Source organism: Boleophthalmus pectinirostris, unplaced genomic scaffold (assembly GCF_026225935.1).
Source record: "Boleophthalmus pectinirostris isolate CB_2022bp ecotype Guang Dong unplaced genomic scaffold, ASM2622593v1 HiC_scaffold_6, whole genome shotgun sequence".
NCBI lineage: Eukaryota > Metazoa > Chordata > Actinopteri > Gobiiformes > Gobiidae > Boleophthalmus > Boleophthalmus pectinirostris.
The window spans coordinates 6933911-6953900 of NW_026571447.1; the positions used below are offsets into that span (position 1 = coordinate 6933911).

Here is a 19990-nt window from a genome sequence, read left to right on the forward strand (position 1 = left end):
GTTTGATCCCTGGGTCGCCTGTGCCTTTCTGTGTGGAATTTGCATGTTTCTCCCCGTGTCTGGATGGGTTTCCTCCAGGTGCTCCGGTTTCCCCCATCAACCCAAAACATGCTCCAGGTCTCCAGAACAGTTGATAGTCAAGGTCAGTTAAATACAGTCAATTCAATCATTGTGTCCTTAGGCAAGACACTTCACCCACATTGCCTAGTATGAAAGTGGTGTGTGTGTGAGTGATGGTGGTGGTCGGAGGGACCAATGGCGCTGATTGGCATGGCAGCTGCGCTTCTGTCAGTGTGCCCCAGGGCAGCTGTGGCTACAATAGTAGCTTACCACCACCAGGTATAGAGTGAATGAATAATACTGAATAATGCTCTGTAAAGTGTCTTTGGGGACAGAAAATGTCTGTGAAAAGCACTATATAAATTAATAATAATAATAATAATAAACATATTGGGGGGTCAGATTACTATAGCCATCGGATTTTGACCTCTTTATATATAATAAATCATCATCAATATTCAACTAAAATTACGTGATACTTTACATCATAATAACTATAATAAACATATTGGGGGTCAGATTACTATAGCCAGAGGTATCCCTTATTTAACTACTGAAGATTCCAAATCATTATACATCACTTTGATTACCTGACTAATTAATAACTACTTTGCATTTTCAGTAAAATATGTGTTTAAACAACTAAGTAATTTTTAACATTCAAAAGTTATAATCAACATAAAAAATGCATCTGAGTTCTTCAAAAAACACTTTTAAATATGTCGATATGTTTTAATTTGCAAATATAGTATTAATATTCAAAGTTTTTCTATAGAATTCAAGTTCTTTATTAATAAAATATAGATTTTCATAGGGAGGTCAATATTCTGTAGGGGGGGTCAACATACCATAATAGGCTTCTGACCCTGGGGTCAAAATACTATATGGTATGTTGACCCCGGGGTCACCTCACCGCGGGTCTATACCACACCGGTTCCCGCATCACTTATTCTGGGATCCAAAGTGCTCACCGCTGAACGACCCGTGTTCATACCATTTAAGTGAACACATGACGCATCATCGACAGAGTGTGATTTACCACCAGATAAAAACAAGGCCATACGAAAGCAGATGTCACAGAGTTGAAAATAACAATCATGGATCACATCATCCACACCAGCGAGCAGTTGTACTCATCATTATTTATCTGTGCCAAACTCTGCCGCAACATCTGCTGTGGAGAAAGCAGCAGCGACGCCAAATCCAAAGATGTAAATTTACCAGGTGTTACGAACTGGCTCAGGGTTCGAACAAGAGGGGGATGTTTAAAAAGCGGTACAAAAATAGATACTTATTTAAAAACAGGATGCTAGATAAATTGTGGCTGCGTGGTGGAGAGGAGAGAAGACAGCGAGCAGTCTCCAGTGACCAGCTTTTAAGGTGGTGGACCACACCTACACTCAGGTGCAGCTAGTTACATTGGCCCTCCCACTCTGGAATCTGGAAGTGAGGGGAGAGAGAGAGACAGCAGCAGCACATACACACCCATAAAATACAGACCCAAGCTGGGGCCGTAACACCAGGTGAACATGGATACAGCAAATATTTGGTCTCTTCCACTCACCACTGCACAATCTTTCTCCATCATATTTCACACACACATTAATTTATTTGTTTATTTTACCACGTGTGACCCAGATGACCTGCTGATGTCTACTTTGTCATCACGGTTCACTTGGAAAAAAAAACGTTTTGGTTCCTGAACTCTCAACTGATTTTCAGCGTGAACACGTCAGTTGGTTCAAGATTAGGTGGGGGAACCGGCATGGTTTCCTGACGGCCTGAATACGCTACTTGTGATGCCAAGTGGTAATACAGAAAGTGCTCCGTGTTGTTCTTAAACTCCATAACCCTTCACAAAAATTGGCCCTGGAATTGCAAATCAAAACAAAATGTAAACAGTAGCTGCTAAGTTGAAACCTACAGCTACATGACATCACAAGGTGGAATAGAGCGTTTTGAGCTTTGCAGATGTTACATGGTACCAAACATTAGAAACCATTAGCCATCATGTCATTTCAAAACGTGAATTGACTGCTGTGATTGGTTAAAACTCTTACAATATTAAAAGTGTTGTGCAGAAATTCAGTTTGTCCCTTGGCATCTATCGCAAAGGATGGTAAAAATACAACTTTCTAGTTTCATAATTGCATCTGAGCTTCACAAACAGTAATAAAAGTGAAATATTAACTGAAGAAGGAGCAGGAATTTGACGGGCCAAGTCCAACCAGGTCCAACCATCTCCAGCCATCACCTTCTGCCAGTGTGAGGGCCAAATCTCTTCACATTTCAGAGTTCTTGAGACAGTCATTTGAGGCTCAGTCCTTTCCATGAGAAGCCCACGTTAATACATGATTTAAAGTCATTTAGTGGAGCAGCCAGCGGTGAAATGAAGCTGGACAGAGTAAAGCTACAACCATCAGTCAAGTCCAAACAGGAGGATTACTCAAACGTGTGAATGAAACAAAACACAGCTCCAGGTATTTTGCATTTTTAAAGTCAGATATTACAACATTTTTGCCTGGTAGAGCAAACAGATGCATAAAATAACGAGTCGTGCAGACAGGTTGCATCATAGTTTCGTTTTATTCCTAGTATAAGAGACATACAATGATTTTCTATGAGACCAAATTTTGAAGAATCCAAGAAAAGCTTCATCCTGGAAATCAACAAACAGAACACTGACCCAATGGCGTCCACCGGGTTATGTATTTACACCAACTCAAAGTGAGACCAGTCCCCTCTCCTGTCGGCTCGGAAACAAGAACAAAATCAAATCAAACAAAAAACTAAATTAAAGAACACATATTATGCAGTCTTGGCTTTTGGTCAACTTTGGATAATCAGTGTTTCACGTTTCCGAACTTAAAATGATGTTTGGAAACTATCCCTCGGTTTCCAATCAAGCTTTTAGGTGTCGGAGCTCCCTCTGCTGGCAACAGTTTGCTTAAACTCCAGTAAAGTATGGCATTAAACTTTTCAGTCTACATAGAAACAAGCAGGAGACACCAACAGACCAATTTACGGGTGCGAAGATCCCACTCAGAGTAAGAATGCATGTTTTTAAAGGTATTTTTGAGCAATAAAAGCACATATAGTTGAATAAATGCATTGTATATAAGTTACACAGTGCGGCTTTAAAGTGGAACTAAACTCTAAATCCACCTTCGCTACTAAACTGTGTAAATGGTGCTTTAATGGCATTATCTATTGTTCCAACTGTCTTTTTTTTGTGTGTGTGTGTGTGGCAATTTTAGTGTGTTTAGTGTCTGCTGCAAGTAGTTGTTGTAGTTGGTGACATCACGTAGAACTGCGCTAATTACAGCCGGTTGTTTTTGATCACAAACGTCTAGCAGCAGGGGTGGAGTTTAAAGAGTGGATACCTGTTTGACCAATCACACTGTTCTTTCTCTCTCCAGACCCCGCCCCTCCTTCTTTTCTCACTCTCTTCTTTTCACTTTATTCCGGAAGATGCCGCGGGCGCTGCAATGATTCAGGTTGTTTTGTTTTATTTGGGGGTGCTGATCTTAACAGTAAATAAGTTCAGTGCGGACTATAAAACTGTTTTAAAGCCTCCCAGAGAATCGGTGCAGTGTGGCTTGTTGGTGCACATGAAAACTGAACTTTATGTCATATTTAAGACAACGTTTCCCAAATTCTGCTTTTACATGAATGGGAACGCCGATTAACCAGAAGTGCCACCAAAAAAGGCCAATTTAGGAGCGTTTAGACACAAAAGTGGGCAGGGTGGAATAAGGTGGCTAGTCCTCAGGTACTGCCTAGTTGACTGTGCGTTTGATTATCCTTTCGATTTGGTTTTCTGAGAAAGTTGCCTAGCGACTTGCGTGACATGCCCCTTTTTCTGGGACTCGGGCCTCGGTGCCAGAAAAAGTAGACCAAGCAAGGATTCTGAGTCAGAATCCAAGATGGCTACGCCCACTGTTGTGATGTGTAAATATGAAGTGTTTTTATTGTGTTTGGACACTTTGGTGGTTTAAATCACAATTTCACTCGTATCACTGCAATACCTCACTGTGTCCGTATCACTGGTTATGGGTTTGGTAGTCGGTGTTGTGGTGAGGCCAATATTGAGCAAATACTTGATTTAATGGGCAATAACGTCCCTAAGGTTGTAACAAATAGAAATCATAACATAAAATGAAGTGCAAGTTTAAAAAATTAAATGAATTAAAGTGGCAGAGGTTTCATAAGATGTGGGAATAGTCATAATCATCATCCACGTAGTCTGACACGCCAAACATAATAATAATAATACACTTTAAACTCGGACATGACATAAAATCCGAGGTCCAAGTGGGAGTTGCAAGATAATCGAACACAGGGTTAGCAGCTTTATTTGAAATGTGGTTGCTGTTTAGTCTCATCACTTAAATGTGTAGAAGTCTATATTTGTACCTGTGACCTGGTAAATTTTTTTGGTTTTTTTTCCTCAGAGCAGACAAGTTTGGATAAATTAAGCAAGCACCAACAAAACAAAACAGAACTCCAGGTTTGTTTTTCATGAGGGAACAGTATAACATTGTTAAAAGGTCAAAAAAGTCAAGTTTGCATAATGTGTGTTCTTTAACAAAATAACAGGTAGCTGCCACAATTCCTCTCTGCAGACGTAACGGCTACAATATTTGACCATTTCCAAAACCGATTTAATGCTCCACTAGTTTTTAATCTCCAACTCACCAAATCGATCATAACAAACCTTTGTGGCTGACTGTTTTAAAGCTGCATTGTGTAACTTTCTTGGTAGAGGGTCCGCCACCTGCTTGACTCGCATGTAGAGGTTACGGACACGAGCAGCCACATCAAGAAGCCAAATTACAGGTCAGATCTGTGAAGAAGTGGGCTCACTAACCGTATAATGCAAGCTTTTATGGTCGTTTTAAGAAATAAAAACTCCTATACTCGAATAAATGAAAGATATATTTGTTTCGCCAAAGTAACAACATCACCATGGAGACAAGCAGATGGCAGACCTTCCACCAGAAATCCTACGCAGTGCAGCTTTAACCATATTTTTTCATTTAGCCGCTCTGTACTTTGTAATTTGAATCAATAAAACAGACAAAAATAAAAACAAGTACGTGGTTGCACAGAAGTGGTCAGCGGCCTTTCTCAAATTAATTTAACCTCCAAATACTTTTTACAACAAAACTTAGAATCTACATATACTGAAATCTGTTTGTTAATTTTTAGTTTCACAGTCACATCCATTGTATTCTTCTAGACTGGATACATAAAACCATCAGCCATTATATTTCATTATGTTTCAACTTAAATCTTAAAGTGCGTATGACCTGCTTAAAGGTTTTTAGAATTGTGACTTAATTTGGTGAGAGAATATATGTAAATATAAATGAGTTTTACACCAATCGGGTTTCAGTTTGTGAAAAGAAGGTGAAAAATATGTTGAAAATAAGCTCTTATTCACGCTTGCATCGCAAAACCGGAAGATTTGGAAACCTGCAGATGACGACTTTGTTTGGGCTTTGAACTTTGACAAAATCTGGAAAAACTGAGAAAATGGCCCAGTTTTCTTCATCTAGATGTCAACGTGTTCTTTCTTTTTCCTTTTATAAACTGCCTATTCATTTGTGTATTATCATTTATTTTGTTAAATTAAAGACAGAGATGTGATTGTAGCGTTCAGTTATGTTCGGCGAATCAACAGTTACGACCAGCTCCCTGTGACACGGAAGATGCGATTCGAGTACCGTCCCCGTGGAAAGCTCTGGCAGGTTGTGAAAACCGCTGCTGCTGAATCTACAGTTTTATCTCGCGCCCAGAGTCGGTAACTACCATATGGTAACTACACCGAAAGTTGTCATCCCTGTGTTTCCAAACGTCTTCTGGCAAGTGTGAATAGAGCCTAGTAGAGCTGAAAAGTACTAATGACATCACACTAGGGAGACTCTAGAGTTCTATATCTATTTACATGCAAGAAACACTTTCATATATTCAACAAAATAAAGGCGTTTTCACATTTTTATTTGTCAAATAATCATTTCTGTGTACATTAGAGGGGTTATGGCTCAGTATACTATAGAGTTGTAGTTATAAAATTCCCTAGTGTAATGTCAGAGCTTCCAATTAGGAAATTAAACAAAAACTGAGAACTGGGTTAACCTTTTTTTTAGGTTTAGGTGATCTTTTTGTGATTCACTCAAACGAAAAGTCTGGTCATATGCACTTTAAGGTTCAAAGTTTCTTTATTTGTACCTTTGAGTAGATTTGCCGTCAGTACCATCCATGTTCATTGAAGCTATGCAGAAACAGTGTTACTCCCATGCATTCTAATGACACTAAAGAGGAGCTGTGAGCTGTGACACTCTGGCAGTGAAAAGGTGGACCAAGTCTGACGTGAGAAGGACTTTTATTTTTGACCATTTTTGAATCTAAATATCAGCTCAGCCAATCATGTGCTTCGTATATTGTTTATAACTTTAATGACTATCCCACGGTCCTTTGGGTCACACCCTCCAGACCAGTGTTTCCCAAAGACTGGGTCGCAAGAGATTTTTTTTTTTTGGGTCGCTTTGTCAAGATCTACATGTACGTCTGCAATATACAGTTCTGACACATGACGGCGCGAGTGAATCTCCTGTCCTCAGTAGGGCCAGTGCTTCTATACTTTTACCTTTCACTACTACTGTACATATCTGTGTGAATTGGGATTGTCTGTGCTCACAAAAATGAAGCCAAAGAACAGAAACAGACTGAATGCTGCTCCTGATCTCCTGCTGCGCTCTCCTCCTGCACCCGGACTGAACACGCTACAAAAACGCAGACAGGCCCACCTATCTCAATAGAAATTCCACAAAACCTGTCTTAACATTTCAACATTTCTAATCTTTTTGTCAGTATTTTATTGACTATTCTGTCCCAATATTGCTGGTTCAATTGAATGTTGAAAAAAAGAAAAGAAATGGGCTACATTTAATGTCCAAATTGGCGACTTATGGCTACTTTTCTTTGTATAAAACTTGAGTAATACTAATTGTCCAGAGAGACGATCACTCAGTCAACAATAAAATATCCTCATTAATGTTCAATAATGATCAAATCCAGCTTGTCTATTGACTAAAATATGGGTATAAACTGATGTATTGTATTACTATTAGGGATGTAACGATATCCAAATCCCTCTGTACGATATTATCACAGTATGAATCTCACTGTACGATATTTTATTGCGATATTTTGAAGCGGCTGATATAATTGTAGATGGGACACTTCTCTGCTTTTAAAATACCTTGACAAGATTTTGGTGTGAATTATTTCCATCATAATCTCAATAATTCAAGTAAAAAAAACATTTCTTCATGGTTTCTGCTCTGAAATGAATCATGGGATATGTAGTTCTCGATGTTCATAAGCTCTTGCTACTGTAAAACCATGAATTTAAGCACAGAAACTTGTAATTCGATATATTGTGACAGCCCACGATATTATTGTGAGACTTTTGATGATACGATATCAGGATATTTCAGTTATTGTTACTCTCCGTAACTATTATGCTAAAATATTTATCTCAAACTTGTAGGGAGCTGGATTTTAATGCTTGAGAAAAAGTCAGTTTGGCATATTTGGTATTAAAGAGTGAATATAAATGTAAAAATCTGAGAAGCTTGTGGAGCAAATATATATTGGGTGAGCAAAATCCTTTTATATTTGATAAATCGACATATAGAGTAAATATTTGAGTATTTTTAAAAATTTGAATCAGCATTATTTACTTTGTTTTTATGTAATTTCATTGTAAAATAACACAACCCCCCAGAATACTAAAATGGACAGAAATTTGGGGGCAAGAACACTGACATGGGCCTCCTCTAATATAAAAAGGAAGATAAGGTAAAATTATGGGCCCCTAAAATCCTGGGGCCCGGGACAACAGACCTCTTTGTCCCCCCCCCCCGTCTACTGCCCTGACTGAATCTAAAAACGTTGTTAATAGTTATAAGTCCAAACTCAGCCCACACTTTTCACTACCAGTCGCCACAAACTATTGCAGAAAAACAGAAAGATCTCATAAGAACCAGAAACTGCGAGTCAGTATAAGATAAAACATGTATTTGCTTTGTATAGATCTGCGATAGAGTCCAGCATCTTCACACTTGAGGGATGTGGATAGAACATTCCAGATCTCATAAACATGTGTAGTAAAATACTGTCATCTCGTATTAATATGTAACAAAAAACTCACAGTCAGATATGGCTAATACATGGGTGGAATGAGCGCGTCACTCCGTATGACACATTGACAAGCGTACAAAAAATGAAAATCAAAAAAATGAACCAAAAGACAGCGGGTAACACACTGGAGCCCCTTGCATCCCCCTCCCTTCCTTCGGTCTTAAATAAGGCACACATTAACACATACAGGTAAAGATTTGGCTAGTAGTTATTCCTTTATTTACAACCAATAGCACACAAAGTGAATAAGTAGACCGGCAGTCCATTCTGTGAGCGCCTTCTGAGAGAGAGGAGAGAGGAGAGGGAGGGAAGGAAAGAGTGAGAGAAGGAGGGGTGAGAGAAAGAGAGGGAGATGAAGAGAGAGAGAGAACGATGAGGACGGAGAGGAGAGAGGGGAGGGGAGAGAGGCTCTGACCTGCTCCTCAGCTCCACACTGGGCTGTAGTCAGAGAGAGTTTGGCAAATGCAGAGCGTGGACTGGAGCCGTAGCTTCTGTTTGATCGGGGGGAGAGTTTAATTTGCCCAAAGATGAGATTATTAATAAGGCCTAACTACTCAGGGGACTCCGACTGGACCACGACTTGCACAGACTGCATATGTATATGTATACATATACGGTGTGGCTATAAACACACACATATATACACACACATGCATAATAGAACACATCAGAGGTGGGCGGGGCTGCTCCAACACTACATCAGAAAAGGTTAAGCAAAAGCATGTATCCAAGCGGCGCAGGATCCTGGGTTTGAAGTCTTCAACATAAAGTCCTTCTGTATTTGTCCAAACAAAGTGGTTTAGTAAATCCACACACGACGTTGGCAGTTTAAAATGAGGAGGCATCGTGCCATCCCAGTCAGCGGTCTGTAGGAAAGCAGGGAGCCCAGCTATACCAATATGGTACAGAGATATTCGCTGGACAGACAGAGGAACCACGCTCAGCTGAGGCTTGTCCAGTGACACTGCAGTCACATGACCACCAGGGGGCCTCAGGTCTGATCGTGAGTCAGGTCCGTTCCTCTACAAACAGTGAGTCCCAGTCCTGTTGTAGTCCTCAGTAGTTGAACTTGCCTGGCTGGTTGACCGGGGAGGAGGCTGGGATGAACAGGGGCTTTGGGGGAGTGTCTGGTTTGAGGGAGGAGGCCCGACGCACTATGGCCCCTCTGTGGGGCAGGTCCTGCTCTCCGGTGTAGCTGTGCTGGCGGGACAGGTATCCGTTGGGGATGAGGGGGTAGTGGACCTCACAGCTACTGCCAGTGGAGTTCATTCGGGCCAAATGGGGCGGGGGCTGGTGAGGGCCCCCGTTCCTTTGGCTAAAACTGGGCTGGCGTGGGATCACTCCCCCTCCATTGGCGACCATCTTGTTGGCTGCAGTGAGCAGTGAGTGCCTCTGGGAGGAGTGCCTGCGCTCCAGGGTGGACTGGTGGTGTGGGGGGATGTCCGGGGGGACGTCCATGCGCCTGGTCAGGCTGTCCCGGGGCAGTGTAGAGGAGCTGTAGTACGGAGCCGACTCGGTCTCGGGGATCTGGGGCTGGATGCGGTTGGAGAAGGCCATCTGACCTGCTCCTCCACTCGCCATCAGGCTGGAGGGGCTCATGAGCTGGGTGGGCTTACTGCTGCTGCCCCCCTCGTGGATGTGCTTGAGCAGCTCGTCCAGGGAGGTGACCTCCATGACCTTCTGAGGGTATCCAGAGAAGGGCTGGGACAGAACCCTCTCCACGTTGTGGATCTTGCGCTCCTCAGGGTGCAGGCCGTTGGACAGGCCGTGGGAGTAGGAGTAGACCTGCTGGGGCAGCATGGCGGAGCTCGGTCTGGAGAGGCCACACTTGTCTTTGGCGTTGTTACAGTTCTGGTTCTTCTCCCACTGGTTCTTGAAGGCCTTCATGCTCTTAATGGGCAGCTCGGGGGTGGAGTCTGGTGTGGGCAGACCTGACAGCTCGGAGGAGTGGTGCAGATGGTGATGGTGCGAATGCATCAGGTCTCCCATGGTGACCGCATGGTGGCCGTTCCTGCGGGGCAGGTGGTGGTCTTTGCTGCTGCCAAATAGAGAGTTGTAGATCTTTGGAGAGGACACCTCCATCTTGTCGTCTTTGCTCTGGCTGTCCAGAAGCCCATTGAGCTTGGCCAGGCTGCGCAGAGACAGGGCGTGTGGGATGGGGGCTTCTGGGTCTTTGGCCAGCTTCTTGGTCTTGTGCCCGGTGTGGTTACAGTAACAGGACACGAGGAACCCAGAGAGGAACGCTCCCAAGACAAAGGCCACCAGAACACACGCGATCAGCAGGGTGTAGTGGACACTGTGGTTGGTCTTCTCCACCTCTGGGGGGCGCCGCACACCTGAAACACACACAGAAAACACAACTTCAGTTTAGAGGACTTTCAACTGAGTCAGTCAGTACAGACCTAATCTAGAGCTAATACAGAGCTAATACTGAGCTGATATAGATCAGGCAGCAGGTGGGACAGACTGACAGGCTGTGTACAGGTCTGCACTCTACTGACTGTCCACCGTCTCCTTCCCTCACCTTTCCTACTTCACAGTTCTTTCTCTGGGGGTGTCTTTGGTTTCATGAAAGCTCCCGTCCTGCTGCGTGAAGACTTTAAACACAGACTGGAGCGGAGCAGCCAATGTCATTTTCACACACCTCACTCTTCTGAGCGCCAACATCACAACAAGATCCCCTGGTCCTGACGCACGGCCCAAATCCACACTGCTATCTGATCAGAGAGAAGCGCCTGGGCCGGTCACATCCAGCGCTAATGAAGCCTAGCATAGGCCTGTACAAAACTCTGGGTTGTAAAGGTGTGGTAAATCTAGCATGCAGATGTCCTTGGACGCTGTGACCCCTCCAGTCGTTTTGCCTAATGGCGTGAAAGGCGGCGCGGACGGGAACCTGCCAGCTCGCCTAATCAGAGCCGGTGTGCACGAATGCGAATGCCATCTGTGGTGTCAGGGCCTGTCTACAGCGGGCAGAGGGTGAAGAAGAGGAGGAGGAGAGGAGAGGAGAGGCAAAGGTACAGAGATAGGACAGGAGACAGAAAAACGGATATGAATGGGATACATAAGGTTGATGAGAGGCGCAAATAGATATTATCCTCAAAGTAGAGACTGAGAGTGATTATGTAGAAAGTAAATAAATATGTTTGATTTGTTTGGAAAGTAGTTTGAAAGTAGTATTACACAAAATTGACTCTTGTGAGATTTAAGGCATGTTAGAACATTGCTCCTCCTCAAAAACAAACCTGGACTTGTGTTTGTTTTATCTCCAAAGCTCAAAATGTTCTGTTCCAGGTATGTTTGCGATGAAGAAACAACATTATAACAGTTATCAGCGCAAGCCCTCAAAGTTCAAAAGTAAAATAATCATTAACTTATCATTATTGTAACATACTCAATAGATACAACATGTTAAACTAAAGTCTATTCTGAGATGTGGCTGCTCCAAAGAATTCTCCACAATTTAAGATTTTTCTTCCAGTTAAGATCAGAGCAGATGACTAGAACATCTCGCTCACTTATAAATTCTGATCTGACTGTTCACTTTAAGCGTTCTGTGATGAGACAGTCTGCTTTCTCATACACAGCAGCAAAAAACTGGAACATTCTTGCAGCTGAACTTAAAACTTGCACTAACTCCCACACTTTGTCTCATGGGCTAAAACAATTTCTTCTGAGCAGCAGGCGTGTCAACATTAGGCTTCTTCAAATGTTTAAACATTCTGACTGATCTGACGGCACTATAGATGCATTGTGTAGATGTAAATGTATTTGAATTTTGACTTGACTTATGAAATGTTTGACTTATGTCGTCTGTCTTGTTGGTAATGTTGTTGATGAACTGTACAGCAGGTATCTCCAACCTGAAGCTCTGGAACTACCAGTAGCTCTCCACCCCCTTCCAAGTAGCTCGCCAAGGTGTTCTATGTATTGTGCATAATAAGTAAAATTTGATTAATTACCATTGTAAATGTATCATTTTGGTGACCGATAAATGGATAATGGTTTATGTTTTAGAAGCATCAAGCTGTTCCCCATCTAAGGCTCGCCGTAGTTCTTATATTTACTCAGGTTCTTTGCCACCTAGTGCCTCTGCTCCATTTCATTTCTCTCCAGCAACTAGGTCAGGAATCAAAATACACTAAATGGTTCGCAAAAACCCTGGAAATGTGAGTCCAGGCAGCAGACAATCAGTGAAGAGCCTTATACTCTGTGTCGGCAAAGATTCCCGAGATCAAGGATTTAAAGCCGGAACAAAGAGAATGTTTGGTGAATTTCATCAAGAGGAAAGATGTTATTGTCCTTCTTCTTATGGGATTTGGGAAAAAGCTTAATATACCAGTTAGCCCTGTTACGACCAAATAGCAGCGATTGGTTAAATGATAAAAAGTACCCGCCTACCGTAGAGGGAACAAATCCTAAGATTGCGAGGTCAGAAAGTTTCTACGAAGAGAAACCGGCTGATCAATCAGGCTAGAAATTAGTAGCTCTCTCTTTTTTGTTTTGTAAAGGTAGGAAAAAAGGTTGGAGACCCCTGTTTTAGAGGATACTGATGACAAAGAATTTAAGTGTTTTTAATGTGTAAATAGCTCAAGGACTGCAGGATTGCTCTACAGAGTCTAATGTTTTCTGTGCACCGTCCCTGTTTTAAATAAATGAATAATAATAAAAAGAAAATAGCGTAATACTTGCCCTTTATCAGTCATTCGCGTTTTGTTGTGTTATGTTATACCACAGCCTTGTCTGCACTCGTAATCTTTTTTTTTTTATTACCAACACTTTGATAGCTGAGGGCGAATTATAACTAACTTTGTGTTCTTTCCCTTCAATCCATCCAGTCTGAACAGTGGGTCGTCTACTTCTCCCCAACGTTACCGCCTCGAATACATTTTCCAATTAACAATCTTTCACTCGGAGTTCATTTAGCCTAATGTGCTCAGACTTCTGACCACATTAAAAAGGCATAGATCATAATTGCGAGCGCGATGGGGGAGGCAGTTAGCGGAGGCACACGCAGTGATGTGTGTGCAGACTCTGGCTTTGCTTTTTAATTGGGTGTAATTACATATATTACATAGACAGCCACCCGTGATGTCATAAAGTCAGCTGGAGGGCAGGGGGCGATATAACTTTATGGGAGATTCACTGATTTAGGAGGAAACAGTCAATGTTATGAGCCACAAATGTTGAACCGTATTATTTATTGGGAATTTGCCATGTTATTTTTATGGTTTATTTAATAGTACTGCCAAAAGGGGTTGAACTTTGTGTCAGTTTTTGATTCATATGGATAGGCCAGGTAATTACAGAGATATGAACCATAAAACAGTTCAACAAATCTGCAGTTTGACAGTTAAACATTCAGTTTCACAATAAAATTCTGACAAGTCTGCTCATTTTTAAAGGTGCACCGTGTAACTTTTTGGCTGGAGATCTGTAACCTGCTTATTTCTATGAAGATGTCATTGCTCTGCCTGGAATGTTCCACAGTATGACATCAACCGGTTTCACTTCCTGGAAACCGTCTGACCTCGCAGCATTAGGATTTGTTCGCTTGATGGTAGTCGGGTACTTTTTTTATTTACTGTATTTTCCGGGCTATTAGGCACTCTGCATTATAAGATGCACTGTCATTGAATGGTCTATTTTCAAACTTTTTTCACAAATAAACCGCACCAGACTTTAAACGAAACACAACAGTTGGATGGGTCAGTGGGACTTTGTTTGTGCGCGTTCACGGTGACTCTGGGCTTTGTTCCAGTTGTGGCGTGTAGGGAGGGTGCTGTCTGGGATCGCTGGATTGTCGGCGTGTTCGCAGTGACTCAGTTGTGTCTAGAAGTGGCACATTGCACTCGCTTTTTCGGTTCGTTCCTCCGTTCCGTTCCTCGTCGGCGTGGAGTGATGAGTGTGGCTGTGGGTGTTTTTCGCTGTGCGGTCGTTGTCTGCTCCGTGTGTGTTTGCGTGCGCTGTGGCTTTGTAGTTTACTGAAGTCGTGCTGGGACACCCGAGTGGATTCATGTATAGGATGCTCTGGCTTATGGGGTGCACTGTTATTTTTTGATAGGGTTAGAGACTTAAGAGCGCGCCCAATAGGCCGGAAAATACGGTAGCCATTTGCTGCTAATTGGTCGTGACGTATGTAATGCGCCGCTAACGGGGCTAACTGGTATATTAAGCTTTTCCCAAATCCCATAGAAACAATGACAAATACGTCTTTCTCCTTGATTAAATTCACCAAACATTCTCTTTGTTCCGGCTTTAAATCCTCGATCTCGGGAATCATTGCCAACACAGAATGTATGGCTCTTCGCTGATTGGCTGGTGCCTGAACTCACACTTCAATGGTTCTTGCAAACTCGCTGGAGAAATTGAGCAGAGGCACTAGGTGGCGCCTGCCTGGCATTTATTCATACATTTATTCAATTACAGGTGATTTTATATCTAAAAAATATTCAAAAAACAGGCATTCTGACTGTGAGCGGCGTCGCCTCTCCACAGATATGACCTGTAATTTGGCCTGGTTTGGTCTCCATAAAGATAGAAAGGTTTAATACCATACTGTGAAACGTTCCAGACAAAGCAAAAACATCGCCATGAAGAAAAGCATTTGACGGACCCTCCACCAGAAAAGTTACAGAAGACATAATTAAAGTAGATTTAAGCCAGACTCTAGAATATTGTGATGTTATGTGAATGCCACTGTTGTATGTATATTTTCTTTTTACATTTTTATATTACAAAAAGAATGTAAACAAATGGCCAAGAAGGCCAATTAAGGCCAAAGTATGTAACATTCATTCATAAAATCATTCAGTTAGGGTTATTGCACTGAAAAGCTTCCATCCTTACTCTGAGTTTGAGTCTAAGATTGTAGCGTTTTAATTGCCCTGCACTCTAAAGTACTTTGGATGCTATATGTGTTATATAAATAAAGTTGACTTTGACCTTAACCTGAGCAGGCTACATAAACCTGATTTATTTGGCCTGTAGGTGGGCCTCTCTCCTGCTTGTTTCCATGGAAATGTTGGCTAGAATATTTCACAGTATAGCAGGGGTCTCTAATAGTCTGATTCATGAGCTGCTTTCACTTCGTGGAAACTGTCTGACCTCACAGCATTAGGATTCATTTGCTCGACGGTAGGTGGGTACTTTTTTATTTAACCAATTGCTGCTATTTGGTCGTGATGTATGTAATGCGCCACTAACAGGGCTAACTGGTATATTAAGCTTTTGCCAAATCCCGTAGCAAGAAGGGCAATAATGTCTTTCCCCTTGATAAAATTCACCAAACATTTTTTCCTGCTTTTTTTCATTTGGCTGGTGCCTGAACTCGCACTTCGGGGGTTTTTGTGAACTGTCTAGTGTATTCCGATTCCTGACGCTGGACAGAAATGAAATTGAGCGGAGGCACTGGTGGCACCAGCCTGGCTAGGTCTCTAACCTTCTTCCTCCGAAATCATCTATCACCATGGACAATGTTCTGAAGTCTGATTTTAACTTTCTATTTCTATGGAACCAAGCAGGTGACAGTCCATCTCCAGAAAGTTACACACTGTCCCTTTTGTTGCTTGCTTGAAAAAAGAAGACTAATGGTGTAATACAGTTGACATATTTAATTAAATTGGAGCCCCATTAGTGAAAGGAAATCTGTTTTTCTTCCTGAGGTCCCTAACTATGTTTCCTAAAGGTGCATTGTGTAACTTTTCTGGTGGAGGGTCCATTACATGCTTTTCTCCATGAAAATGTTATTGCTTTGCCTGGAATGGTTCACAGTATGGTATTAAACCTTTTTATCTTCACAAAGACCAAACCAGACCAAGTTACAGGTCAGATCTGCTGAGAGGCGACCCCACTTACAGTCAGAATTGATGTTTTTCTTGGTATTTTTGAGCTATAAAACCATTTGTAATTGAATAAATGTAAGGTAGAGCTGTTTAATGTCATACTGTGGAACATTCCAGGCAGAGCAATGACATCTCCATAGAAATAAGCAGAAAAGTTACACAATGCACCTTTAAGACAAGCTTATGAATAAAACGGTTTCACTTAGCAGTGTAACAATTTGATCGATTACCGGAACGTGCACCCCTTTACCGCATATAAAATCAAACCTCACGTACCCTTTTATTTTCCTCACTCTGAACATAACATTTACCTCAAAACTACACCAATATTCCGTTCACAACATCTTTAGCCTTTAATATCCACCTATAAATACTTTCCTGGACACTCCTCGATGTCCCACAGACTTGTCTTCTGTCGGATTTTCCATACACTTTCAGGTATTGGAAAACTGTCCTATACTTTTCAGGTTAGCGTCCTTAAATACTCCCTTTTCTCTCTCTCTCAGTGCCAGTGACTCATGGGGGCCTGGCACAGACGCCTCCTGGTTAGAGGGCGCTGTGTCAAGTGTCTCAGCGGGAGGTGAGGAGGTAAACAGGGCTCTCGCAACACACACTGCGCATATGGACCTAAAACTAGTGAGAGGGAAAGATGAAATGCTCTACCAAGGGGACAGGGGGAGCACAAGAGCCGCTTTCGGGTAAAATAAAAGATCGTGTATTACGTGAAATTGATTCTTTTGATCTTTAAGCCAAGTTATAATGTTGTTACCTCCTCAAAACAGACCTAGAGTTGTATTTTGTTCCATGCTCTTGTTGGAGTAACCCCACATTATAAGTCTGTTTACATCTCCAAAGCTCAAAATGCTCTGTTCCACCTTGTGATGTCATGAAGCGATGGTTTTCAAGATAACAGCTACCTTTTACCTTTCATTTAGCAGAGATTATCAATTCCAGGGCTGAAATGATCGAAATGATTCTAATGAAGGTGTATAGGCGAGTTTCAGCTGACGTCATTGTTATTAAAAGCCCGCGTTGCATGCTGGGAAATATTTTGGTCGGAGGAAAGAAACATGATAGCGATCAAACACAGTGCGTAACCTTGTGTATTTATCCCCAATAATGGTAAATTCCTGCTGCATTATCGGATGCACAAATAGAAGCACAGAAGAAGGAAAATGTCTTTTTCATATTCTGAGTGAAAAGAACCACTAACGGTGAAGTAAACGGCTTTCAAACATCCGCAGAGCAAACGTAGAAGATCCGAGCAAAATGTGGACTCCAACAAGTTCAACAACACATCGAGACTCTTGGAGGTTTTCATCTTTTCTGCTGTGAATGGCCCAGGAGTTTCCACCAAGTCATTGTGGATATCGCCGAAGTGAATATTTGGCCAGGTAATTGGCGATTCTGAACAGAAATTTGGTTTGTTCCACCATTTTGTCGGGGTTGAAAAGGGTGATTTGGCTCCATCGATGCTTATGACCAATTTCTGGTCAAATCGTCTTGGGTCCTCTGCCGTTAGAGTGGATAAATAACCGGGATCAATACCCTTTACGTTCTTGCCGCCGGCTAAAATAATTCCCAGCATGCAACGCGCGCTTTTGTCAACAATGAAACTCACCTACAGAGTTTAAAAACACAGCGGAGCACTTCTGTATGACATCACAATGTGTAACAGCATTTCTGGTTTGAGAAATCTGCAGGGTTGGTGTGTTAAACATGCCTGAATGAAACAAAACACAACTCCAGGTCTGTTTGTGACGAGGAAACAACATTAGAACATAAAAAACAGAAAACAACGCAACATGGGCCCTTTAAATATTTAAAATGAAGTCTTTTGTCATGTTTGCCATTTTATTTATTTTGAAATTTGAATTTTATTGTGATATATATTTTTTTGCTTTTATTCATATCATGTAAATGTGTTAGTATTCCCAGAGGCGGGGACTTGCAAGTCGTGACTTGGACTTGAGTCAAACTTGAGTCACTATTTTTTAGGATGTACACAATAGTAGATCATTCACACAAAATTATTTCATTAATTGCAATACTACTCATGTGGTATATCGTCTGTCTTGCCCTTGTCCAGAAGGCTTTTTCTATGTTGGCCGCACTAAAAGGCGTATGCGAGATCGTTTAGCTGAGCACAAATACGCAATCAGGGTTAAAAATCAAGATTACCCAATGGCTCGCCATTTTTGTGAGAATCATAATAGCAATGACACTCTACTTCGTATTGAGGGTATTGAACATGTGAAACCACTGGCAAGAGGTGGAGACAGACTTCAAAAATTAAATCAAAGAGAAGCTTTCTGGATTCATAAACTGAGAGCATGTGAACATCCAGGGTTAAATGAGGACTTTGATTTGTCCTGTTTTTATAATTGTTCTTTTATAATTGTTTTTTATATATATATATATATATATATATATATATATATTATATTTTTTTTTTTTTTTTTTTGCCTGTACCATGTCCTGTTCTTTGTGCACCTGTTTTGTCTGCCTCCAATTTACTCCAGTCTTGCTATTGGTTGATGTGTTCTATTTGAAGGCCACACCCATGCTTTGTTCTTAATTAAGCCCTGATGAAGACCAGTTGAGGTCAAAACATGTTGGCTTTGGCCATTCAAATAAAGGCCTTTTAATTATATATTTTTCCTTGTGTGATGTGTTAAATTTTTCTACTGTTTTGGAGTGCCTGGAATCCGTTGTGTCTTGAGTCTTGATCCTTTTTTCCAAGAGCACCCTCTATTTGCTCCTACTGATTGGAACACCTGCAGCAAACAGCCACATTTTTGTTCTTTCTGCACTATTTTTTAGGACTTGAGACTTGACTTGATAAAATAGGCAAAGACTTGGGACTCGACTTGGACTTGAAGGTCAGTGACTTGGGACTTGACACGGACTTGATGCTTCTCCTAAAATATATATATGTTTTTAGAAAATACTTTTCTCTTTACAGTTGATAAATGCAGTGCTGAATTTTACAGGAACAAACTGGTACGTGTCCCTCCCACTTCTCTATTTGTTACTTTGGATGTAACTGAAGTACTGTGAGATGGTATCCTCAAATGTACTACAGTAATATACAGTACAATCCAGTAAAACAGAGGAAACTGCATAGGAAATGATCCTTCCATTTCAGTGCAGACTACACGACAAAATAACTGTTGTTAAGCACTTTTAAATCTAAATTCTTTCTATTCTGACCGTAATGATTCACACTAAGATGTTGTGAAGACATTTAAAAAGGAAAAAATGGCATTTCTACAACTCTTATATAAATACTCATATAGAAATATACCATGATTTTTTAAGTACAGTTTAGTTTAAAAGCAAAAATCTAAGCTATATTTGGTACTTTTTTTGGTCTAAAGATTTGAAATGACTTGAAGCTCAAAGCAAACAACTTGGACTTGACTTGGACTTATGGGCCAGTGACTCGAGATGCGACCTGGACTTGCTCGTCTTTGATTTGAGACTTGACTTGGACTTGAGGTCAAAGACTTGGACTTACTTGAGACTTGCAAAACAATGACTTGGTCTTAGCGTACAGATATATTGTATAAGAAGCTCTTTATTGCTGTGCACTCATGAAGTGTTTCATTGTCTAAGAATCAGGAAGTGTGCCGTTAGCATGCTGATTGTTGTTAGCTTTATTGTCATGACAAAACTCCGCTCTGGTCTCTGCAGTTGTGCTTCTAAACTCATCACTGTGAATAACTAGGATGCTCAGAATGTATAAGTGAGGAATAACTTCAGATCACAACAAAGCTGTATAAAATGAACAAGTCCTGTTTTTCATGTATTAAAAAATAAAAGTACTAAAGCCCATGTTCCAACTAATGAGCCAAATAATGGTCTAAAAATTTTGG

General features: G+C 41.4%; 1 protein-coding gene across 2 annotated transcripts in view; it reads right to left on the reverse strand.

Moving 5' to 3' along the window:
• Positions 1–4565: 4565 nt before the first annotated feature.
• sema6e (sema domain, transmembrane domain (TM), and cytoplasmic domain, (semaphorin) 6E) overlaps positions 4566–19990 on the reverse strand; it is a 501529-nt gene continuing 486104 nt past the window's right edge. For both annotated transcript variants that reach the window (XM_055163313.1, XM_020924606.2), the window contains one exon: positions 4566–10607. In XM_055163313.1, the coding sequence (XP_055019288.1) occupies positions 9328–10607 (1280 nt within the window). In that variant the 3' untranslated portion in view covers positions 4566–9327. The remainder of the gene's footprint in view (positions 10608–19990) is intronic.